This window comes from Notolepis coatsorum (assembly GCF_963971535.1).
Source record: "Notolepis coatsorum genome assembly, chromosome: 3".
Taxonomy (NCBI): domain Eukaryota; kingdom Metazoa; phylum Chordata; class Actinopteri; order Aulopiformes; family Paralepididae; genus Notolepis; species Notolepis coatsorum.
This window is the reverse complement of record NC_140167.1, coordinates 104679169-104706026: the sequence shown is the minus strand read 5'-3', so window position 1 is coordinate 104706026 and position 26858 is coordinate 104679169. Positions and strand designations below refer to the sequence as shown.

Below are 26858 nucleotides of genomic sequence, written 5' to 3'. Positions count from 1 at the left end.
GGGGGGGGGGGGGGGCGGCAAGCAACAAGGGTCAGACTGGAAGCTAGATTTGGCCCTGGCATTTTATGTCTCGGCAGGATCGACAGTTGGCATGAATCCACTGGAAAAAATCCACAGAAAAACGTTTCTCTAGTCTGTCTTTCATAGGCTACAAGATGAGCTTCTATGAGCTATTATTAATATAATGCGTTACATAAGCTCGAGACGATTTAGAAATGGGCAATGGGGGAAATACATTGCGATTTCAAGCGAGGTGGACCGGCCGGAAATAACAATGACGTAACCACTACAACTCCCTATAACAACAAACTCTATGTTTTGGCCTGTACATTTTGAACCGTAACTCTCAAAATCCCCCCCCCCCCCCTGGATTCTGTGGGTCCACGCAAATCCACACCCATTTGTATGCCATTTGGCCTACAACAAACCTTACGTTTCACATGGGCACACGCTCCAAACAGGCACATTTTTTAATGTGGCGGCTGCAAGAAACACTTCCCCTGGACAAGCAATGGGCTAGTTCCGAACAGGCACTTGCTCCGAACAGATTTGAACGGACACTTCATAAATGAGAGGACCCACATGGAGTCCTAAACCCAAGTTTGCTAAAGCTTGGAACCACAAGCATTCTGCCATCTGAAATGGCATAATAAAAGCTTAGAACTTTAGGATCCCTAACAAGCATTCATGGTTATCTGAAATGGCATTATAAAGGCATAGAACCGTAGGGTCCCTAATAAGCATTCATGGTTATCTGAAATTACATTACAAACGCTTAGGATCTCTAGCAAGCAGTCATGGGTAACTGACATGTCATTGTAAAAGCTTATGACCGTATAAGCCCCAACAAGTATTCAGGGTGAATTGAAATGCCATTATAAAAGTTTAGGACCGTATAAGCCCCAACAAGTATTCAGGATAAATTGAAATGCCATTATAAAAGCGTAGGACCGTATAAGCCCCAACAAGTATTCAGGGTGAATTGAAATGCCATTATAAAAGCGTAGGACCGTATAAGCCCCAACAAGTATTCAGGGTGAATTGAAACGTTATTATAAAAGCGTAGGACCGTATAAGCCCCAACAAGTATTCAGGGTGAATTGAAATGCCATTATAAAAGCGTAGGACCGTATAAGCCCCAACAAGTATTCAGGGTGAATTGAAACGTTATTATAAAAGCGTAGGACCGTATAAGCCCCAACAAGTATTCATGTTTAACTGAAATGCCATTTCAACATTACTTTCCCACTATGTGAAAATTGCTTCGTCAAGTAGGCAGAGGAAAGTAATTGATTTATATACAGTTGATTTATACTGGGTGCAGTACCAAATAAAGAAGAATGTACACTCTCACAAAATATGTTGAAATGCTTTTTTAATGCACAGCAGCAGACTAAAGACATAAATGTGTTTCAGCCCCTTGGCCTTCATCTGTGTTTTTAGTTGTTTCTTGTTTTTTCAAGTAAGTGTGTTGAACAAGAGGTAGTGAGAGATTAGCTGGCTGGCAACCCATATATTTGATTTGGGAAGAGAGACCAACATTCTATCAACAAGCTCAACCGGCTCCCACCTGGGGCTCTGTGTGGGGTACATTCAATCAACGGACAACATTGTGATTGTTGAATTACAAAAGAAATAAGAGGAGCAGGGTGATCTCCATAAATTATAATGTTGGTGCCGTCGCCATCCTCTATAATGTATCTCTGAGGGGAAAAAACCGAAGTCAACCTTTTCAAAACTGTAATCCCTCAGAGGAAGAACCACATGAGTCTGTTTTGAACAGCTGATGTATTTATACTTGTACAGTTGTACAAGCATTCTGTGACATTTGCACCTAACCCCCAAAGTATGCAATCTCCCAGCGTTCCCAGCATTGTTTTATACCATTATTTTATACCATATACCGGTATACCAAGGTTTCAAATGGATCCTGGATCATGAGAATTGGCTCAGCGTCAGGGATCATATGAACATTCATGTGAAAAGAGCTCATAAAGAGCTCAAAAAGAGCTCAAAGTCACTTCAGTATATAGTGAACAACAAGACAGAAAAGTGTTACATACATACAGTAGGTGCAAGGGTGGTGGGGGGTATCAAGAGCTCAGGGCTTATACAAAAATATATATAATCTTTATTACAGAAACAAAAACTGCATCAAATATTTTATTTTATTTTATTTATCCTTTATCTATCCAGGAATGTCCCATTGAGATACAATATCTCTTCTTCCAGGGAGTCCTGACCAACACGGCACACAACAAGTTTCAACATAAAAACAAGGGCATTAAACAAAAAACATACAAATCAAATACAAATACAGAAGGCTATTTGTGCAGTGGCAAGGAGCATAATCAGATCAGCAATAGCATCAGGTAAAACAGTTACATGTTTCATGAAGGGCTAGTCGTAGCATACCTTTAAAAGCATTCATAGTAGGAAGTGCCTCTAGACAAAGTTTCACTTGCAGCGTATTCCATAAAAAGGGAGCATAGTGGGAGAATGCAGCTTTACCAAGCTCTGACTGCATCAAAGGAACATTTAAAAGCATCCCATTTGCTGTTCGTCTGGTATTAAAAAAAGCAAGTATGAAAGGACAGAAGTCTGGAGATATATAAGGGCAGCTTACCTAGCAATGACTTCAGGATAAAAATCAACATGTGTGATTGTCTTCTTTGATACACACATACATAACGGCACATGTATGTACTGTAAATAATATCTACACCTCAACACAGTCAAGGAGCGTGATGAATTCAATTAGATCTGCCCAACAAAACAAAGTACAAAATACAACAGCAGTGAAATGATATTGTGGGCCATCCTGTCAAATCAAGCATGGATCACTATGACTACGTTGGCCTTCTCTCACTGTCCTCATGTCCATCTCAGGTAAACGCATCAAGACAAGAGAACAAGCTGCTTGAGGAGTGTGACCAGCTGATTGACATCATACAGCAGAGGAGACAACTCATCGCTACCAAGATAAAGGAGGGAAAGGTATTGCTGCATCACCCCTTGCTAGTCCCCCCCCCCCCCCTGCCCCCCATTTCAATGTATTCATTAAAAAACTAGCTCTATCAGCAGAGCGGTCTCTCCAGGCAGCAGCACACTTTTCTTGATTAATTTAAAGTACATAGAATGTCGCTGTGTGTGGACGTTTGGACGAATTATGAAAAGATTAAAGGGAACGTTCAGAATAGTTTCCCACCTACCTACAGTACAGGCAATTATGGAGTAACTAAATCTTCCCAGATGGGGGTCCCTGAGACAAGTTGGCGGTACTTGACATAGATATATACGTAACGGTTGTGACAACGTCACCTCAAACTTCGATGCCCCGAGTGGGAGTCGAACCCCGGTCTCCCACACCGCAGGCAGCAACACAGACCGCTATACCAAGAGGTGAATCCACTTCTAAGTGCTGGGTCTATGCGTCTTTTGAGGATGTGAGAGTGAGTTTAACCCATAGCACCGCTACACACCCCTTCTTGACTGCGCTTCACGATACCATCCGTTACATATATAAAGACTAGATGGCGCAAGGCGGAGTCTCTCGCATAGTTCACCGGCGGTCGGCGGTCATCTTGCTAACTACTGCTTTAACACTTTGGTTGCCTATGGTTAAATTCATGATATACCATAGATTGCCAGCGCTATTTGTCTATGGAGAAAGTCCCCTTCTTTGCAGGGCTATAACTTTTTAAATTCTATTGCTACATTGCCATTATTAGGGCCCATTCAAAGTCCTATATGTATTGTTCATTGTGTAGCAACGTTAAACTTTTTCATTCACATATTCATAGTAAAGTATGGTCTAATGTATAAGTATGTTTTCATCTCTTTCTGCAGCTTTCTCCAGAACGTGATCTATAGCCCCAAATACATTATATTGATGATGCAATACAGTTTTATGGCAATCAGCGCGATATAAAAAATTCCAACTAGACGTACTTCTAGAAGTTACTACACGTCATCTGATGTTGACCGGATGGGCGAGGGGCCGTTTATAATTCCGTGGGCAGCGTTATACCAATCATCTAATGTGGGTCAAATGTTGATAATAGCAGTTAGTATCGAAGACGGTAACGTTACACGCTGAAACTCACCCCAGTCTCCGCGCGCCGTTGGGCGATCATCGTAGAGTTGAAATCTTATCATTATGGGATGTAAATTTACCCGGTCCATCTCCAGCTTGTATAATGGTATATACGTCCAAATCATGTTGTTTATCGAGTTATTGTGTAGCGTGACGAGCCAGAGTCGCGGGACCTATAGCGAGCACCCGGAAGTACTACGGACGTAGCACAACCTCTATGCCACTTCCTGTTAAAGCGATTGCGCCGATCGGCCACCAGATGGCGCTCCTGAACCGCCAGAGAGCTCAGTGGGTCCTGCTGGTGGATCTCAGGCCAGCGGAGGGGACATATGAATCCGATCGCAGATTTTTGAAATATTGATATAAGGACGCTGTACATCGTCCCCCGGCAACTTGAGCATGGCCAGCAATGACGTCAAAACACGTTTCATGGCAGTCAAAGTGTTAAGGTGAGTGATCTGCACAAACAAAAATAATCTTAACTCGCTGAAATATTGACGGATTTACAAACAGTTTGGTTTATTACAAACATTATTAACGTGGCTATGATTCTTGCTTGGAAGGATTTTTCTAAAAAAAATTAAAAAAAAAAATCATATGAAAGTCCATTATAAGTATGCAGTATGATAACTACATCTCTGACGTTTTTAACAAACCAAACGGTTGAAAATTTTGCAAGTTATGGTTATTTCAATAGTACATGCACTATAGACATTCATGTTATGAGTGGGCGTGCTACCCTGTAGTAAGATGGCTGCCATGTGGCAACGTCGGTCTCCGTTGGCCAGCACGTCATCTAGTCTTTATATATATCTATGGTCCTTGACACCATAAAGGTTGAGAAGCACTGAAGCCTCAGGGCCCTTTCTCACTCAGGTATTCGGTTCCATTCCGTTTCGTTCTAGCCCGTTCCGAGATCTGATGCGAACTCCCCCCCCCCCCCCTCTAGTTTGCGTACACACTGCAGTCTTGTTTCGTTCCGGGTTCTGTTTACTGTTTGCCTTTTGAGCGTTTACGCTTGCCGTAGGCGATGATGTCACGTTCGAAAATGTAAACACAGGAAGTGTTAACATGGCGCTGGAGACTGGATGCTGATATAAAATGAATAAATAAGCAATAAATATGAAGTTATATTTGAACCTCTGTTGTCAAGCCTTGTCAATATAACCCACCCCATTTTATCACAAATGGATGGTGTTGTAGAGTTCGCTTTTGAGCGTTTCCCAGGGCTAACGCTAAGCTAAACGGCTAATGCTAGTTAGCTTAGCCTAGTCTAGTATAGCCTGTAGCACTTTTTATTTTCAGCAAAGAACGTGCAATAAACAAAACGGATACATTCACTGTGTGCTCTGCCTCTTTTCTCACAAATGGAACTCTGTTGTAGAGTCCGCTTTTGAGCGTTTTGCAGGGTTAACGTTAACGCTAAGCTAACGGCTAACGCTAGTTAGCTTAGCCTGTCCAGCAGCTAACATCCCATCGTTCGTGGCAATTATATTACATGTCATTGATCTACTGGTCGACCCAGTGGCGGCCGGTGGGTACTTCGCCACTAGGGGGCGCTATACCAAACATTTTGCAAACATGTACAGTACAGTACCACGCAACAGACTCATGGCAAGTCGTGAGCGATTCGACTCACGCTCACGGCAATGAATCGGCTCTTATGAACGAGTCGCTCAGCTGTTACTACAACAACACACAACCAGTCAAATAAAGTATAGTCTAGACTCTAATTCACAACTTGAAACACAATATATAAATAGAAAAGTTAGAAACAAAACTCGCCCGTCTCCAAATACAGGCAGATCTCTCCATCTCTCCTTCTCTCTCTCACACACAGCGCGACGTGGAATCGATTCGTTACACAATCAGACCTATTATATACCAAGAATAACTTCAGTATGAGTACAGGGCTGTACACATATTTTGCATATTGTTAAACGAGCCAAGGCTAGCTATTAAACTATCGATGTGAATCGAAAATCTGGGACCCTGATGTAAACAAGACAAACGTTTTTCTCTGGTCTGCATCCCCTTAACAATTGTGTGTATTGAGCCGTACTGTATTGTACCCATTCTGCAATCTGTTAATAAAGTTCTCATTCATTCATTCATTCAAACATAGACGATATTGAACAAGCCATAATCCACGTATTTTCAATCCGAGAGAGCTGCAGTAGTTAAATCAATGAGCCATCGACATAGTCAGTGTGGTAACGTTATTATTGCATCCAAGATTGATACACGGCTGGCTAGGCAGTTGGTAGTCATAGTCTTGTGTTATAAAATAAATAAACAATCAGCAATGTCTCGCTTCATGAATGGCCAGCAGTAGCCTAACAGTACTGCTCCTAAAAAAAACTATTTACAAACGTTAACGTTAGCCACAGAGAGAGAGAGAGAGAGAGAGAGAGAGAGAGAGAGAGAGAGAGAGAGAGAGAGAGAGAGAGAGAGAGAGAGAGAGACTCACTGTTTAGTTGAAACGTCCAGGGCAGGAGAGCTTGATAAACGTGTATAATCCACTGATGATGTATTCCAGACCACTGTAGTCTGTCTCCAGACTGCATCCGCCATATAGCTTGTTAGCCAAGTGTTAGCTCGTTAGCACAACACAAGTACATTCCTTTGTCCATTTCCGCTCGAACAGACTGCAAACTACCTGGCGTTCTATCGCCATGCTCTAAGACAAACTCTAACCTTAACCAACTTTGAAAGAGTGCCTAAGCTTAACAGTCTAAAGAACTTGCAGTCACGGCACGCTCGTCTAAGACAAACAGCTGCCTGCATCATTCTCACAACAACACAACTATCTCCACCGACCAACCTAGGAATAACCTAGAATTGGAACATTAGAAATTGGATTCGGCCAATCAGAGATCGTCTCTGTGAAATTCTGCTACGGAAAAAAATACTGGCGTCGGCCAATCAGAGAGCGTCTCCGCGAAATGCGGCTACAGATATTCTTGACGCTACTGGCTAGACCGCTTCAAATCGCGCCCGGATTCCAACATAATAGTCATATTTCAACGCACAACGCGTTATGCACTGATTGGCTGTGACGGATACAGCGATCAAACTGTGACGCGCACTCAGAGCGCTATCGCGTATAGCCCGGGCCGAGAAATACGAAAAAAAATAATAAATAAAAAAAAAACGTGATGTCACTTCCTGCTCTGGAAAACGAGTGTTTTTCAATTGCGATAATAACGTTATATTGTGCATTGGAAATACAAACATACTTAAAATGAGTAAATATTATTCATTTTAAACATGTTTATATTATTTATAGGGCTATAAAACTAAAAACTAAAAACTTATTTTTCTTGTTCTCTCATATAACCAGGGTAGTTCCTGAGGGGGGGCGGCGCCCGAGCGCCCCTAGTGGCGAGCCGCCACTGGGTCGACCACGGCCGACTGGTTGGGCACCACTGGTCTAATAGAAATAAATGCATTCAAACAAGAAACTAATGTATAGAAAATAGCATGGCAAACAAAAATTGCCAGGCCTAATGCGAGCCAGGGAAGTGCTGTGCGTTTGTAACGTGGCTTCATGTTTTTTTTTTTTTTAACTTACATTTTTATTAACATTTATAGACAAACAACACTTACACAAAAATGGATCCCATAACACAATATGAAAGATTGCAGTGAACATAAATGGTTACATGAATAGCATTGTTGGTTATATGTTTCCACTACAGTTGTTTTTCCAGGCACTTAATACAAAGACTGATTGTATACCGCCCTTGAACAGGTATAGACAAATTGAATACCTACTCAAAAGGATTAGATACTGACTAAGGCAAATATGTATGGTATGGGTCCAGTGACCCTCCTTGAATTTCTTTCTTCTCTTATCCTTTGCCCTTTCTATTTCTTTTATACTAAATTTCTCTTTGCCTTTTGATTCACCCATTTACAAACCACATCTTCCTTGATTATTAATACAACATTGTTAAACAGACATAAATAATAAAGTACAAAAAATGTAATACAATTGTAATACCCAAAAAAAAAGAAAAATAAAATCAGAAAATACTAACTAAGTCAAAAGTGTGTGACATGGGTTCAGAGACCCTCCTTGAACCTCTTTCCTCCTTTACCCTTCGCCCTCTTGTGATGCATTTGGTTCTTCCTCTGTGATGTCGTTTTCGTTCCCCTTGTAATCCTCCCACTTTCCCCATCTTTCTCCAAATTTCTCTTCCTGTAACCTCAGCATGTGTGTTATCCTCTCCATATCCTGTATCTCCTCCACTATTCCTACCCTTTGTGCTAATGTCCGTGGGTCTTCTTTGTACCACAGTCTTGGTATTGCTTTTCTGGCCGCTATCAACATTATCTTTATTAAATATTTGTCCCCCCCTTGTATTCCCTCGTGTGTCAGGTCTCCTAAGTAAAGCACCAGTCCTGTTTGTGGTAACCCGTATCCTAATATTCTGATCATTGCCTCCCCTATCTCCTCCCAATATCCCTTCAGTTTCTGACATCCCCAGAATATGTGCGTGTGATTTGCCCCCTCCTTCCCACACATCCTCCAGCATGCTCTTTGTGTTGGTGCATATTTTCCCTTCAGCTCTGGGGTTATAAAGAATCTGATTATGTTTTTCCATCCAAACTCTTTCCATGTCCTCGATCCTGTTGTTGAATGTTGCACCTTGCATATGTTCCCCCATTCCTTCCCTGTTATTCCTATCTCTAGTTCTCTCTCCCATTTCTCCCTTATATAATCGGTCGTGTGTCCCTTGCTGGTCATTATAGCCCGGTACAGTGCTGATATTACCCTTCCTTTCCCTCCTTCGTATGCCCTTACTATCATCCTAATTATTCCATTCTGTTCTTCTTCCTTGTCCCCTCTTATTTCTTTATTATAGTAATCTCTAATCTGTAGATATCTGAAGTGGTCCTTGTTTTCTAGTCCAAATTTCTCCTTTAATTTTTGTAGTGCTTGCATTTCCCCCTTCTCTATCATTTTGCATATCGCTGTTGCCCCCCCCCCCCTCTCCCACCTTCTGAATCCATGGTCTAGCCTCCCTGGTTTGAATCTCTTGTCATGTGCTATCCATCTCAGAACCCCTGACTGCTTCTCTAATTTGTGTGTTTTTACTACTCTGTTCCATTGGTCAAGGTGCATTTGGTGATAGGATCTAACAGTCCCTCTTTTTCTTTGAACAGTTCCCTATCTCCCACCAGAGCTTGTACCTTGTATCCATCCCCTTCTTTTTCAATGTCTTTCCATCTTGCCTCTTATTTGTCGTTACACCAGCACGTCACTGCTCTCAGTTGCGCTGCATAATAATAATATTGTAGGCTGGGTACTGCCATCCCTCCCTCTTCCTTTGGTAGTTGTAGTGTTTTATATCTGACCCGTGGTCTTCTCCCCGCCCATATGAATCAGTCTGTCCCACTCCCTGAATTGATTCTGTGGTATTTGTATCGGTAGTGACTGGAACAGGTACAGTAACCTTGATAGTATGTTCATTTTAATGACCTCTATTCTTGAATTGAAGTCCAAGGGCATTACTGTCCATCTCTCTAAGTCTCTCTTGATGTTCTGATTTATCTGTGTATAGTTCGCCTCAAACAGTTTCCCCACCCCTCTCGTGATGTTCACCCCTAAGTATTTAATCTTGTCCATGTCCCATCTTATCCCGTACTGTTCCCTAATTTCCGTCGTTGGGGTATAGTTCCATGCTAAGGTCTGTGTCTTTGTCACGTTTAGTTTGTATCCTGAGTAGTGGCCATATTCCTTCAGTAGATCCATCAGTGCCGGGAAGCTCTTGTCTGGTTGTCTCATGTATACTATCACGTCGTCCGCAAATAGGCCTAGTTTATATTCCGTTCCCTTTATCCTTACTCCCTTGATGTCCTCGGTCTGTCTGATCAGTTGCGCCAGTGGTTCTATGAAAACGGCGAAGAGCGTTGGTGAGAGACAACATCCCTGTCTGGTAGCCCTCTCTAATCTGATTCTATCCGTCAGGCTGCCATTCACCTTAACCCTCGCTGTCGGTTCTTGATATAGCGCCTTGATCATCTTCATCGCCCTCCCGTTCAGTCCGAACCTCATCAATGTTTTATATAAAAATGTCCAGCTCACACTGTCGAATGCTTTTTCTGCATCTAGGCTAATCAGTACCGCGCTACCACCTTGTTTTTGTATCGGCTTCATGTTTTCATCCACTTGTTTTTGGTTGAGGTCTGAACTCTCAAATTGCCCATAAATATAGTTTTTGTGGGTATTCTCCAGTTGTTGCTGTGTGGTGTTATCTGCCCAAAAATTCAAGCAAGCATGACAGTAACGACGTTGTGTGTGTCACGCCCCCTGCACCCGCACGGCCCGATTCCGAGACCACCTAATCCAACTGGTCCCGTTCAGCGGGGGGGTAAAACGAATCAGCGCCGTTTCGCATCCCAAAAGGGGTGAGTGAGAACACTCCCCCCCCCGTTCCCGGGAGCAGTGATTCGATCCCAAAACGTGAGTGAGAAAGGCCCCTCAGTCTGACTGCAGTAGACAGGAATCACTGCTGGAGGTGCCTGGTGACCCATTTGCAAAGAGGTTACCTCCGCCATCGGTGTGTGAATGTGTGAGTGAATGGGTGAATGTGAGGCATATGTTGTAGTGCTATGTGCTATATAAATGTGGTCCATTTACCGTTTAGTCGGAGTGGCAGCGTATTCGACTGTTTCTATTTCAGGGCGAGTCCGCCTTCGTTCTCAGTATCACTGACGCCTTTATTGACCTGCTCATGTTCCTTTAAGGAAGAGGAATCAGATCATATGCCAACAGGCCTAATTTAGCGAGGAATAAAACACATTGGACCACATTCTCGAACATGTATATAAATATCTTTGTAACTATCTTTGTAAAAAGTGTGTACTAACAAATTTACGAAAATCTTCCTCCGGATTCCTGAACGTGTGAAGCGAAAAATCATCGCAGCTGGGTTCCCATGAATGAAAAACGTCACTCATTCTTAAACTGGAAGCGCGTTCTCGTACACCTTAATTTGCCGCCAGATCCTTATAAGGAGAGGCTATCCATTGTGTGTGCTCCATGCTGACCCTTATGGGGGAAATATTCAACAGGTAGGCGAAAGTAATTTGCGACTCATCAAAATTTGATTAGATTAGAATAAAATGTATTGTCATTATACAGCAACATGTAATAATAATAATTATTATTATATATATTAACATATATGACACACATGACATACAGATAGACAATACTACAGCTACATATATACATTTATGACATACCAGATTTACAAATACAGTATTGTTTGTGATACAAAAATAGTCTAAAAAAGAGAGTATATACATTTGACGAAGAAACTGTACATTGGAGGAGGTTGGGTAGGTGGGGTGGGGGGACTGTACATTGGAGGTGGTTGGGTGGGGGGGGGGGGGTAACTGTACATTGGATTATCGACGAAACCTTACTTGGTCCCAAGAAGAGGGTCTCGTGTATTAAATAAAAATGTTCATTCATTCATTCACTCTGGATCTGGTAAATCCAGTAGCAATACACACAATTGTTAAGGGGATACAGACCAGAGAAAGATGTTTGTCTTGTTTACATCATCAGGGTCCCCCATTTTCAATTCATAGTGACATTTATGACATACACAACATACATGACATCATGACATTTATGACATAGGGACATACATGACTTACAAGTATATAGTACTGTTACATTTGTCACATATACGATATGCAAATTAATCTACAGTACTGTTACCCAGAGATCCTAACAGTAAATATATACATATGATGAGGAGGAGACTGTACATTAGGAGGGGGTGGGTGGGTGGAAAAAAATATATACAAACGGTGGGGAGGAGACTGTCCATTGTTGTTTTGGCATAATTGCGAAACGTGTTTAGTCCCTTGTTTGTATGATAACAAGCCGTTTAGTTCATGGTTCAAAGTAATGGGAAAGGGGTGCTAGCTCGCCATCAATCAGAAGCTAGCCACAAGCATTCACGCTCTCCAGCACACAGCCTCCCTGCCTGGCACAACAACCACAACAGTAGGGTCTATAGTCACAGTCAGGACAGTAGGCTCTACAAGTAGGCTCCCTTAATTAAAACGCTAACGCTATTAAAAAAAAAATACAGTGGAGGTTAAAATAAGAATATGATTTGGCCTGAAAAAAAGTTCAGTCAGGAGAATTGTTTTTGCTTTAATCCGTCTTTAGAGACACGTCTTTATTCAGCATGCAACAACATGGGACATGCAATGGGCGGCACACACACACAGGAATACACACATACACACATGCATTGTCTTTCTCAGGGCGCTTAAGCTCTGCGCTTAACCCATCCCGTCGTCCTTCCCCCCAAGGGCAGCCGGGAGCAGACAGGGCGTCGGCGAGGTACCAATCCAAGTGCTCCTGCCCGTCTTCGTCAGGGACGTGACAGCATCAGCGATCTGTTGTGCATGTTTTTCCATTGGGTTTCTCTTATCGGGGGGGGGGGAACCCTTGCGAGCACAATTATCTAAAACCTAATTGTTAATGATACAAATATTGTCGTATTTATTATCATTATAATTATTTAATTCCGCGGATGTCTGTATCATTTAAGTGACCACAATCCCCAAGGACTTCTCCCAAATTAAGCTGTTAAAAACTTGGATGCACACCAATACATTGAGTCATACTGTAGTCATATTTATTTGTATTATAATTATTTAATTCCACGTATGTCTGTAGAATCGAAGTGAACACAATCCCCAAGGACTTCTCCCAAATTAAGCCATTAACAACACGGGCGCACACCGCCTGTCCGACTTACGACTGCCTTTTCGAGTTTGTAAATCCTACAAATGAATTTACAAAACGAAGCCGTTCGAGAATGCCAAAGTTCGTAAATTGAGTTACCATTATTTGTAACAACTCCCATCTTCCCAAGTGATTTGAATGTGTTGTCTACTGGATTCTAATGAGACTGGTACGCTGTTAAAAAAAATAAACGTGCGGTCAGGTGGCGTAGCGGAGATTGTGCTTGTCACCAATGCAAGAGGCTGCGGTCTCGACTTCCGGAGAGTCAGCATTGCCTTGGCTTGGGCTGATCGCTATACTAACTTGTTTGGCTGAGTTAGGGGGAGGGAAGCCATGGGTGGGTCCTGGGCGTTGTGGACAGCGACCCCTACAGTTCGGTCGGGGCGCCTGCACAGCGAGGGTAGGATCTGGAGAAAGGTAGTGTGACCTTCCACACATTACACTCTCCCGGTGAGAATCTGCGCTGCCAGGCTGGGCGCAACAACCAGGAAGGGGGTTGGGAATTGGCATAACGACTAACAGTGGGATGGGAGAAAAATCGGAAAAAGGAGGGGGAAAAAGATAATAAAAAAGAAAAAAATAATAATAAACGTGTCTGTGTCACAAAATTAAACAAAAGATGAAACGTGTGGAGGACGGCATTTATTTGATCGCGTGTGTGTCTGAAAGAAATCTTTGTGCCCAAGTAGCCCAGGAATAATTTCATTGCATTAGTGGCCTTTGATGAGTAGTGATGAGGGCACATGGGTCAGGCTGTCTAGCCTCAGGGCACACTTGACTCAGACTAACTCCAAGATTCAAGATTCAAGAGGTTTATTTGTCACATACATATCAGGGCATACAGTGAAATGCGGTCTGCATGTACTGTACTGTGAGAATGCAAAGAATGCCATTGGATATTTCACTGATGTCAGGCTAAAAGTGTAGATTACTGTATGTGCAAAGATACTTGATTTAAAAAAAAAAAAATCATACACATATGGAGAGCAAGGGATTATATCAATCATGTTGTGTCATTTGGTCATTTGAATTAAGTTATATACTTTATTAATCCCTGTCGGGAAAGTAGTCTCTGCATTTGACCCATTCCATTTACATTTATTTACATTTACATTGACACCTTTATCCACATTACAAATTGTGTAAAAGTCGGCAGGAGGGGTACACATCTGGTAGCTAAGGGTAAGTGGTGTTGTATTGTTAGTCTAGCAGTGCCAAATCTGACTGCTTCACTTTGAGTGCATATAGATATAATAGCATAGTGGGTAGTAGTATAGGCATAGTAGCATAGTACATAGTAGATAGTAGTATAGACATAGTAGCGTAGTAGGTAGTAGTATAGACATAGTAGTATAGTACTGTAGTAGTAAAGATATAAATACTAATAAAAGTTATAATAAAATTGAATTAAGAGATTGATTGAAAATGTGTATTTCGTTTGGGCGGGCTGCTGTCCTGGCTCTGGTGGGAAGCTTGTTTTTTGAGCTATTACATAACAATGTCTTTTATTCAAATATAGAGCTCACAGCTGTGAATCAGAAAATGTACCCATATCTCAGTAAAATCACCATGGTTACTGTTATAGTGTCTTAAGAGTTGTCCCACTAGTCACTGTCTATGGAGAAGCACCAGGATGTGTCTTTTGATGGCATCATGAATGAATGAATGAATGAATGAATGAATGAATGAATGAATGAATGAATGAATGAATGAATGAATGAATGAAAACTTTATTTAACAGATTGCAGAATGGGTACAATACAGTACGGCTCAATACACACAATTGTTAACACTTTCAGTGCCAACGACGGGAAATCTCGTTAGTTCATGCCAACCGTTGAGTGCCAGCCGACGAGAGATCTCATTTTTAATCGTTTTTTTTTTTTTTATTATTATTATTCCATTCATTTTTCATCAATCTAGCCTCACGTTACCAGTGGGGATCTGTCTGAACTCGAACAGGGAAAATACCGCCCCCTATCGTATCTCCGGATGGTACTGCACCCCTTTGGATTGGATTGAATGAAACGCATGGAGAAAAAAAGTCCTGCTTCCACATTTTACTTGTCAGACAAGTAACCGGAGACGATCGAAGTCATTGCCCACCACCAGAACAGCTGAGAATGTGTGTTTCCAGTACCCAGCGTTGGATCAATAAACGCGATCGATATTTGGAATGGCGATCAGGAATTGGAATAATCTTTTTGGAGAACATCTGATCTGAGGTAAGGAATCTATTTTACCAGTCTTGGGATAATCAGAGCTATTTTCACCTATATATCAGCGTGTGCCATATGTGTGTATGTGTGTGTCTGTGTGTGTGTGCGATCAGGAAATAAGATAATCGATTTTTCAGCCCGCTTCTATAGCGTGCATAAGTACACATATACTATCGATAATCTAGCGTTTATTTGAAAACTATTAATAAATAGGCCGAAAAGTTACAACGTGTTTTGTGTATTCCAGTGTATTCCAGTAAAGGGCGTTTATCACAGAATCTTAATTTCTTTCGGAAACTTTCAAAAAACTAGCGTTTTTCAAAATGGTATAAAACGGAAATGAACCGATTAAAAAAACAATCCGTTTCGACAATGTTGACTGCAAACAAGTCATTGATAAGCGACGGCTATATTAGACACATAGCCATAATTTAAGATATAGTTAATGCGTTCGCAAATATGAGAGCTCTGTCATTGAAGTGGGTGGTGGCACGCAACGGGGTTCTGGGGCACCGGAGGCGTGGCACTCAAAGTGTTAAGGGGATGCAGACGAGAAATACGTTTGTCTTGTTTACATCAGGGTCCCCCATTTTTTATTCATAGTGACATTTATGACATACACAACATACATGACATCATGACATTTATGGCATAGGGACATACATGACATACTTAAGCATTACATCACGCGCAGGAGTGGTTTGTGACCAATAAACCATGCCTAGGGGTGGTCGTTAGGCCCGAGGCGCAGCCGAGGGTCGTTAGACCCCCCTAGGCATGGTTTATTGGTCACAAATCACGACTACAAGTGGTGTAAAGCTTTTATACAACTGCCAGATTCATCCAACCTTATTTCTATACAATAAACACACATTAATCGAAGATTTATTGAAAAAACCATCCGCCAGAAAAAGTAGTTCCCACAACTACAAAAAAGACAAGTTGCCTCCATGTGGAAGCAGCTTGAAGTGCATCCAACCAAACTAACACATCCAACTGTGTATTATTGGAATGATTGAGAGAAGTTGCCTCATGTGGAAGCAGCTTGAAGTGCATCCAACCAACTAACACATCCAACTGTGTATTATTGGAATGATTGATTGAAAATTTTATTACCAGATGCAGAATGGGTACAATACAGTACGGCTCAATACACACAATTGTTAAGGGAATGCAGACCTACTTTCCATAGAACTTCATTCTTAGATGCTTCTATATAAAGTAGGTAAAACAAATTAAAACGTTTTCTTTGCCCTATAGGAAAAAAACGTTTTCTTCGCCCTATTTTTTTATTTATTTCTTTTAGCCTAAACTTAACCAGTTGGAAACCAGGGGTACAGTAATAAAATTAGCAATCAATCAATTCAATAGACCATGCTCACTTAATACAGCGCTGCTTCTCTCTCAGTCTGACTCCCCCGCTGTTGCAGACAGGAGTGTGTGTGTGTGTGTGTGTGTGTGTGTGCGTGTGTGTGTGTGTGTGTGTGTGTCACAGTGTGTGTGTGTGTGTGTGCGTGCGTGTGTGTGTGTATGTGTGTGTGTGTGTGTGTGTGTGTTTGTGGGTACGCCAGCGTCGGACAGTGTGAGAGAGAACGCTGCAGTCAGTAGAAAGTAGGAAGGAAGAAATTTAAATCAATCAATTAATCAATCAATCAATCCGCGATTTTTCTTTTGTTCTAGATTGACTCAAGACCCATCAATTACATCATCCAACATTGTTTAAAGGACTAACACATTCCCCTTGACAGAATCGCTTCATATTTAGTCGTTATGGTGCTTTCAACATAACCATTTGTTGTCCGCGATCTTGTTTTCTCCCGGAGTGAGCCGGGGAGTGATATGTGATTCGGTTGTGGGCGGGTCCTGAGCCCAGGACCGTGGATTGTTGCCAATAAAGACGTGTAAATGGCCAATCAGAATCGAGAAATTTGCATGCCGTTGTATAAAGGAGTATAGTACTGTTACATTTGTGACATATACGATATGCAAATATACAGTACTGTTACCCATAGATCCTAACAGAGAATATATACATATGATGGGGAGGAGACTGTACATTCGAAAAAATATACATACGGTGGGGAGAAAATATAATACATACGGTGGGGAGGAGACTGTCTATTAGGAGAGGGTGGGTTTGCCCTTTCTTTCTGGTGTTCAGTGTACGAGGGGAGACTTGTTCATATGCATACAATATTATAGAAATAACATCTGAATTAGGGGTGGACGGTATGGTCTAAAATGTATATCACGGTATAATTTGAAGCATAGACGGTAACGGTATATATCACGGTATCAGTGTTTCTGTTAGAATAATTTTTTTTGCCTGATAGGCAGGCTATATAAAGAATGACATCCTCAAGGCATGTAGATTTATAATATTTTAACTTAAAACTAGGCTACTTTTGCGTATAAAGTCATTATATTCCAAATAAAATAAGTCCCGAGTCGAGACTCCTGCTCCCATTGCAAACAGCGGGGCTGGATTTTGCTAGAAGCATATGTAGCTGCAGAGCGAATTGAATTGAATAAGAATTGAGACAAAGGTGCCACTCATCCTCAGCTTTAAGAATTGACAATTGTGTCAACAAATTGACACATGTTTCAACAAATTGACACATGTGTCAACAAATTGACACACAAAATGCTTAGAGACGCGCAAGGGTGGGGGGGGCGCTGTTTGACGGGCCTGTGACCAGACCTGAAAGAGCCACTGGCTCTGCGGCTCTGCAGCTGCATGCTATTCGCAAATCCACTGCTGCAGCCGTCCTCCCGGCTCCCGCTGCTGCCGTCGTTATCATAACACTACACACATATCTAATGTTTACAGCAAACTGTAGTTGATCACCAGGTATGTTTTATTAACGTAGAATAATTCATATAAGAAAAACGATAGGGAAATATCTTACCTTTCTCCACTGGTTAAAAATGCCAGGAACTGAAATTGAAACTTGCTGTGCGCCGCGGTGATATGTGTTTATTATGAAATGACAATTGCGTGTTGACACGCCCACTGCGCGAAGCCTCCTAAATAACTTTTTCCAGTTTGCACATATCTATTATCTATGACTAATTCTATCTATTTTTAGGGGCAAATGCGATTGAAATAGTCGCGCTGTGGTTACATGACGTCATTGCTATTTTAGAGCTGCTCTACCGGTTAAACGGTATAGTCAAAATCCATACCGTAGAGCAAATTAATACCGTTTATACCGTATACCGTTTATACCGTCCACCCCTAATCTGAATTATGTTTTAGGGTGGATTTTCCCTTTAAAGTTTAACACTGCCTTTTCAGTGCAATCCTTCTGACATTACATGACATTACTTAGCATTAAAGATGCTTGACATCACATACATTGCATTCTCCGACTACATTACTGCATATGGGGGAACAAACATACAGTACAAGTGACTCAGAGCAGATTTGTTTAGATGCATGATTCCATTCGCTTTGGTATCGCTGTCTCACAATAACCAGGGTTGTCAGCTTGTTGTTTTGAAAGACTCGCCAGACTGCAGAGCTAATTGTCTCGTTTGGTCCCGTGGTCAGTATCCATATGCGTGCTGACAGTAACGGAGGACCTTTGGACTGGAAACAAACACACTTTGCCTCTTGAGTAGTTTCCCTTCCTTTTCCTCTCATTAGACATGATCAGAGGCGGGCATGGCATGTAGAGTGTCGGGGTAGGACCAGCCCTGCTTCCTGCTATCGCCCCTCTGCGGAGGTGAGCTTCCTTCCTCGCCCCGTGCCTCTTGTCGGGTTCGAGAGGAATGCATGTGCTGCTGTGGGCATACTAGGAGGGTCTGGGGACCATGGTGATGTTATGGAGACCCGGGTTCTCTTCAGGAGACTCACTCAGGTCCTAGTAAAACATTGACCTCAATCAAAAGAATCAACAGTGCAGGTCCTTGACTGTTATCCTGTCCACCAAGTTTTAGCTGTATAAGAACTGCATGAGTTATTGCAGTTATGGAGAGAGAGAGAGAGAGAGAGAGAGAGAGAGAGAGAGAGAGAGAGAGAGAGAGAGAGAGAGAGAGAGAGAGAGAGAGAGAGAGAGAGAGAGAGAGAGAGAGAGAGAGAGAGAGAGAGAGAGAGAGAGAGAGAGAGAGAGAGAGAGAGAGAGAGAGAGAGAGAGAGAGAGAGAGAGAGAGAGAGAGAGAGAGAGAGAGAGAGAGAGAGAGAGAGAGAGAGAACACTTGCAAATGTATGAAAGGTTAGGTGACGGCTAGGCTGGACAAGATATGCCTCCTAAAGTGTGTCAAACGGAAGTACAGGCGCTACAGGCTTTCCGGTTTCGACAAAACAATTATAGAAACGTGTGAAGTGCACAATATTTCCTCATTTAAGCCACTGCAACGGCTTAGCCTGAAGAATTTACTACATGACCGGGACGTTCTAGCTTGTTTGCCGACAGGATTCGGGAAAGGTTTGGTCCGTTCGGAGGCAGCTTCCAGGGGAAGTACATCTCCGGAGGAGGAGATAAAACTGGGAAACGAGGTTAGGTGAAGGCTAGCACTAGTAAGTTGGTTTGTCTACTGTACCAAGCGAAGGTTTTTTAACAACTCATTTCCTTGCAGGCGGCGAGGTTGAGGAAGCTGGCCCAGCAGATAGCCAGCTGTAAGCAGTGCATCGAGAGGTCATCCTCCCTCATCACTCAGGCTGACCACACGCTGAAGGAGACCGACCACACCCGCTTCCTCCAGACGGCCAAGAGCATCTCTGAGAGGTGAGAGAACAGGTGCCACTGAAAACTGATATATACTATATTTACATTTACGTTTAGCTGATGCTTTATCCAAAGCGACTTACAAATTGTGAACAACAAGTCAGCAGGAGGGCTACACCTCTGGCAGCTAAGGGCAAGTGATGTTCGTCAAACAGTGTTGAACTCGGTTACACTCTGAGTGCATAGTAGTATAGATATATTAGTGTAGAAGGGTGGATTATCCCTGCTTGTGGGAGTAGTAGTACACAGACACTGGGTAGTAGGATACTATAGAATTGGACCTATATGTACCCCCGTCTTTGGCCCGGAACGTCGTTCTGGAGGGCTTGCAGCTGGAGTGGATGGGGCCCAGGATTTACTAACCTGGGGACTGGTACTCTGGTCTCCCTCGCCTTCCAAGACGGTCAGCAGTAGCTCCCCACACACTTTCACTTCCCCCAGTACCTCCAACAGCCCTCCCACACCCAGTGACTGTCAGTTCAATAGTATTATTGGGCTTCCCTTTAAGCAGTACCCTTCCTTGACCACCTGTATAGACCCTTCAAATGCTATTCTGTGAATGGGGTGTAAGGGTTAAATGATTATGCAGTCACAATATTTACCCAGGGGTTAGAATAGCAAATGGAAGAAACAGACACGCAGACAATGCTCCCAATAAGGTCTACTTTATAGAAGCCTGGGCAGGTTATCAGTTACAGTTAACACTTTCCATTTATGCATACATGGCACCGGGTGCTCTCACTGTTAATGTAGGGGAAGCTATTCCCACCATAGGCACCGCGTGCTCAATACATTAATAACACCCCGCTTGTACTAGGGGAACCCAGGCATAAAGTAGAGAAACATTGGGAATTCAAATAACCAAATAACAAAATAACAAAAAATAAAACCAAGTAAATGTGGGCCCACGTTACCAAAATAAAACCTAACCTAAGCCGGCTTAAATTGTTTGGGGTACCCCTTAGACACTGGTTGTTAGCGTTCACTTGAATGGACGTTGCTGTTGATACACGAGGTACCGGTAGTACTTAGCCAAGATGGCGGACCCACTCTTATCACCACTCGTCCAGGTGACAAGATGGCGTCGGCGATCCCGCGAGCACAGCCAGCGGGCTGGGCGAACAGCATAGGCAGTGGTTAGCTGGAGGAGCGTGCTGTGATGGCGACCTCTGCTGGTGGGAAGAGGCGTCCTCTGTACCGTCTGGGAGACGTCCACTGCTGGCTGTTGCTTGCTTGCTGCTGTCGCGCGAGCTAATACTGTTGCTACCCTAAACACAGCTAAGCTTCGGGTCTGGATGCACCCTCCTGCTATATCGGTTGTACTACTAACGCAACGTGGCTGGCTATACCACCGGTCTTCAGCGCCGCGCGCCCGGTAGTCTACTGAAGTCAGACGGAGCCGTTAGCAGCATGCTAATACACCGCACACTTACTACTATAACCCGCTAACGATAGACGTTAGTCCCGTTAACTCTAGACGTTAGTCCTTTGGTTCTGTATCGCTTACTCACACACTATCGCTGGTACTTCTAGGATAACCCGTCAACTAGCAAGTACTTCTCATCACCCGTTGCTCGTTCCAACGGGGCTCTCTTCTTATCACCCGTCGCTCGTTCCGACGGGGCTCTCCAACAACTGGGCTCGTTTGAGCACACGCCCGCTGTGACTGCGACTGTTCATGGTCAAGTCCACTGCCGAAGAGAGCTTCCTGGTACTCTCGCCCCCAGGTAACTCCCTCTTCCTCGTTGCTTTCCTCTCTCCTCCGCTCCACCTGCCACCACTGCCACTCCACCCCCTGCTGGCAACCTCCACTGATCCCACTCTAGGACCACTCCAGAAAGGGAAAAAGGGCTCCAATGTTATTGTTAGTGATCCATACTGAAGCCGGAGAAGAGTAGCACCTCACCTCGTCGTTAGACTGGGCGAGCTATCCAAAGGGAACACTGTTTATCACACGTTATACACACACAGGGAAAGTAACAGTTAGTTAGCACTTCTGAATACTTAGTAGAATATTCAGGCTGCTACATTAGCATTGCAGGTACAGTAGTCAGATAGTAGTAAAGTACATAATAGTAAGTATAGAGGCGGCTGGGTGGCGCAGCGGACATTGCGCTCGTCACCAACGCAAGAGACACCGGCAGGGGGCGAAATTAAAGCCCGCCGCCCGCCAGGGGCGCTCAGTTTTTACCTTTGGCTCTTGCCACTGAGAGCCCTGCCCGCCGTGTGGCGTGTGGACGTGTAGTTCATAACGATACTCTTATTTTGAAAATCTGTGCGGGTCTCATTTCCGGCCCAAGCGCAGCTAGAGTCATAATATCGATGGCTCCGGCAGTTAGCAGCATTCGGTTCGTATGATATTCTTATTTTGAAAAAAAACGTGGCAACGAGTCATATCCGCCCAGCCGGGCCAGCCCTGCAGCGGGATACTATTGGCTTCTGCTCGTATCAACACAGAGCGGCCCGCAGCTCTAGTGCCACTGCTAACGTTAAGCTCTCAGAATGGTAGCAGCTCGCCCGCAGCTCTAGTGCTAACGTTAAGCTCTCAGAATGGTAGCAGCTCGCCCGCAGCTCTAGTGCTAACGTTAAGCTCTCAGAATGGTAGCAGTCTGCTCTAGTCTAGATCGGACCTCCATGAGCTGCATAATACCTCCGTTCCCTCGTTAGCTAGCTCGCGTTAGCTAGCTCACGTTAGATCGACCTGTCCCAGTAAACTAAATTGTCTTAACGTTATCTACCGGGCTACAGTAGCAGTAGCTACAGATAGCTCCTGATATCAATGTCTTATAACATTGATTGAATGCGTATTCTAGCTGAGGGCATGTTGAATGTGATTTGACAAAATAACCGTAACGTTAAAAATAGGGTCCAGCTGCATCGCCGGAGAATCCTTGCATGCTGAATGTAGGGTCTAGCTGAATATAGGGTCTAGCTGCAGGGCCGGAGAATCCTTGCTGGAGCTGGAGGCTACTCAAGTATACACACAGACAGTGGAGCTGTTTGCAGATAGCAAGCATTTTGACTTATTGCGTGGTGGCGATGTCTCGCAGATAATACAACTACAAGTATGATTATATAATATATATTTTATTTAAAAAAAAAATTATATAAAATATATATATAATTTTTTTTAATCAAAAAATTTTTGGCAGGTAAGAAATATGCTTGGCGGGTAGACTCTTCCCATCTACCCGCCACTGGCCGGTGAGTCAAAAAGTAAATTTCGCTCCCTGGACACCGGGTTCGACTCCGGCTGTCGGCGTTGCCTCCGGCTTGGGCCGGCCATCATACTAACTCAATTGGCAGAGTTAGCGGGTGTAAGACGATGGGTGATAATCTGGACGTTGTGGACAACGACTCCTACAGGTCGGTTGGGGACGCCTGCACAGCAGAGACACGAAATGCCGGGGGTAGTGTGAGCCTCCCACACGTTACACCTCGCCAATGAGAGTCCGCGCTGGCAGGGGAAAAGATGTGACAGGCTGCCTCCTCGTGTACCGGAGCGGACACGCGATGCAAGGCTTCTATCCTCCCTACAACCGGCCAGTGGGGGGCATATGCGAGCAACGTTCAAGACAGGGGAGGGGTGAATTGGCACAGTGGAATTGGGATGGGAGAAAGATAAAAAAAAAATAAAAAAGAAAAAGAAAAGTGGATCAAAAAGAAATAAGAAATAAAAGTATAGTATATCAATATATCATTGTGATATTGTATCCACTGCTCTTGGACAAAAATATTGGATATTGTGTCTTATTTTGAGATTGACAGTCATGCATTTTTATATTATTCTGTAATTATTCATATAATATATTGTAATTTTCTATAATTAAAAATATTTTTTGTTTTTGTCTGCTGTTTGATTTGGATCTCAGTGGGTATAGGGGACGGCTTCGGTGCTTAGGTCCAGCGAAATTCACAGTATAATGAGTTAACTCCAACACATATGTCAGACCAAAACAAAAAAGTAAACAAGTTCTTCAGTTTAGAGGTCGCTGTTTGACGCCATTACAGATTATACCTTTAACAATAATGTAATCAGATAATGAAATAAAGGGGGGCGGGGTGAATGCTAAATTGGAATTACGAGGTTTTCACACAAAAGCAGTGCCATATGAATTTTGAAATGGTCTGATAATGACCTTGTGTTGCAGAGTGTCCATGGCGACAACCTCCTCCCAGATCCTGATTCCAGAGATCAACCTGAACGACACCTTTGATACTTTCGCTTTGGACTTCACCAGAGAGAAGAAGATGCTGGAGAGCTTGGATTACCTCACGGGTGAGTGGAGTCTTCTTGCTTTTAGTACGATTACTTTACAATTATTGGTATCCTTTTCACGATTTGATAAGATACAATGCGTTTGAATACTTTCATGTGAGGTCAGTGTACAATTTACAACACAAAGCACACGTACAATACACAAAGACACTGAGTACAAAGAACAACAAACAGGTACGATCAGATACGATCAAACCAACAAACAGATAATGCCGACCGCCGCGGTTCACCAGCTGAGCAGCGCCCCGCCCCTTGTGATGTCACATCCTTCTGCTGACCGTGATTAAAAAAAAATTAAACACTTTCAAATATAAATTTTTCTATCTTAGAATTCTACTTAACACTTTCAGTGCCACCAGGGGGCGCATGACTTAGTGCTTGAATGCCACCATCGGCGCCAATGTTAACGTTAATATTGCCTAATCTATGTTTTAAATTATGTGTCTAATCTGCCCGTCGCTTATCAAAGAATCATTTTCCAGTCAGTGTTGTCAAGGCAGATCGTTTTTTTATCGCTTCATTTCCGTTTGAGAGCATTTTGAAAAGCACCCGTTTTGAGGTGAAAAACATGATATTTGATATTTGTCAGCCTATTTATGAATCGTTTTCAAATAAACGCTAGATGATCAATAGTATACGTGCACGCACGCACGTTCGAGGCGCGCGCTGATAATAGCTGCTTTCATTTCCTCATGGATTTTACAGTGAAACAGCTGGAGCACATATAGTGGAAACGCTTATATCTTCATGAAAACGAGTCTGATTATCCTAACACTGATAACATAGATTCCTTACCTGACATCAGATGGTATCCAACTGGTATATTCCAATTCCTGATCACCATTCGAAAAAATCGATAAGTGTATAGATCTAACGTGTATACAGTAGAACTCATGATCCGCGGGGCTCAGAGCCCCCTGAATGAACTCTGGTACTCCGGCTGCATGGGTGAGAAGTGAAATGTGGACTGGAATATAAATTTTTTCCCATCCATTTTCATTGAGTCCATTCCAAAAGGGTGATTTACCATCTGGGAGACGATAGGGGGCGCTTTTTTCACATCTGATCGCCGGCGGCCCTTGGGTAGGCTAGGGTAGGCTCGCGTGAAGCAATATGATTTCAGATCAAACACGAGTTTAGCCGCGAGTGGCTATCAAAGTGTTAAGCATTACATCACGCACAGAAGTGTGTTATACGAATTAGATCATGCCTAGGGGTGGTTGTTAGGCCCGAGGCGCAGCCGAGGGTCGTTAGACCCCCCTAGGCATGATCTAATTCGTATAACACACGACTTGTTTTTTTTATTATTCGTTACGAATATATCCATACTTCCATTGTGTCCAGGACGCGTGAATATTAAAGGCAACCAACTTGTGTTCAGCTTTTCGTTCAGCGTTTCTCTGATTGGCCACACGGCCAATCAATCAATCCACTAGCACACGCCCTTGCGGCAAGAGAGACGTGGCAGAATCGCTGGTCGAACCAGCGGTGTTCTGTTGTGTGACTGTACTTCAGCGGTGTTCTGTTGTGTGACTGTACTAAACTCTTCCACCACATGACCGACATTTGACATACAGTACACCTCCTATCTATGTTGGGATTATGTTTGGTCATGACAAAACAATAAAAATCGCTACTGTTAGTAATGCTGCCACCACCCACTTCAATGACAGAGCTCTCATATTTGCGAATGCATAAACTATATCTTAAATTATGGCGATGTGTCTAATATGGCTGTCGCGAAGTCATTGATAAGCGACAGCCATATTAGACACATAGCCATAATTTAAGATATAGTTTATGCATTCGCAAAATATGAGAGCGCTTGAAGGGCTTCTACAACGGAGGAACGGCCGCTGCTGCTGCTGGAGCTGAACCGAGTCAAGCCGTGGGCGGCGCACGGAAGCCGGGGATACACCACCGCGTCGCCCCGCTGGCGCTTCAGGCTCAGCAGCCTCCACGGGCGAAATAACATATAACGTTACAGTTCCACACTGATGTACAGTGAGTGTCTAATATGGCTGTCGCGAAGTCATGCCTCTCCCTCTGAAAGCCCATCCACGCTGTGTATCATAGAGACATAGAGCACTGGGTTTTATCACTGGAGATATATTTCTCACTCACCATTGTATTTTGCGCCATCTGACAATATCATAATGATGTGTTTTCTATATTATATCCACAATCATTCATCTAAAAAATTGTATGGGCTTTGATTAAACATGTAACCTACACCTACTGTAACTTACTGTACCTCTGCTTCCTACAGCACAGCAGGTAATGGCGTTAATCAATGGAACGCGAAACTTAATAACGTTACGCTTTCTAGTTCAGCGCATTTCATAACTGTATGGGCTTTGTTTATACACGAGTGAATCTGGTAGTTGGTTGTTAACACTTTGACTGCCGGGACACGTCTTTTCACGTCTTTGCTGGCCATGCTAAAGTTGCCGGGGGACGCTGTACAGCGTCCTTATATCAATATTTCAAAAATCTGCGATCGGATTCATATTCCCCCTCCGCTGGCCTGAGATCCACCAGCAGGACCCACTGAGCTCTCTGGCGGTTCAGGAGCGCCATCTGGTGGCCGATCGGCGCAATCGCCACACAGGATCTTGAATAGAGGTTGTCATGACGACCGTAGTACTTCCGGGCGCTCGCTATGGTTCATGGGACTCTGGCTCGTCACGCTACACGGTGATCGATTGGCAATAACTCGATAAACAACATGATTTGGACGTATATACCA

At 43.3% G+C, this 26858-nt stretch overlaps 1 protein-coding gene across 6 annotated transcripts in view; it reads left to right on the top strand.

Moving 5' to 3' along the window:
* LOC311225527 (E3 ubiquitin-protein ligase Midline-1) overlaps positions 1-26858 on the top strand; it is a 214324-nt gene that overhangs the window by 166288 nt on the left and 21178 nt on the right. For all 6 annotated transcript variants that reach the window (XM_084310855.1, XM_084310856.1, XM_084310858.1 and 3 more), the window contains 3 exons: positions 2890-2997; positions 19682-19830; positions 23982-24109. In XM_084310855.1, coding sequence (XP_084166981.1) covers positions 2890-2997; positions 19682-19830; positions 23982-24109 — 385 coding nt within the window. The remainder of the gene's footprint in view (positions 1-2889; positions 2998-19681; positions 19831-23981; positions 24110-26858) is intronic.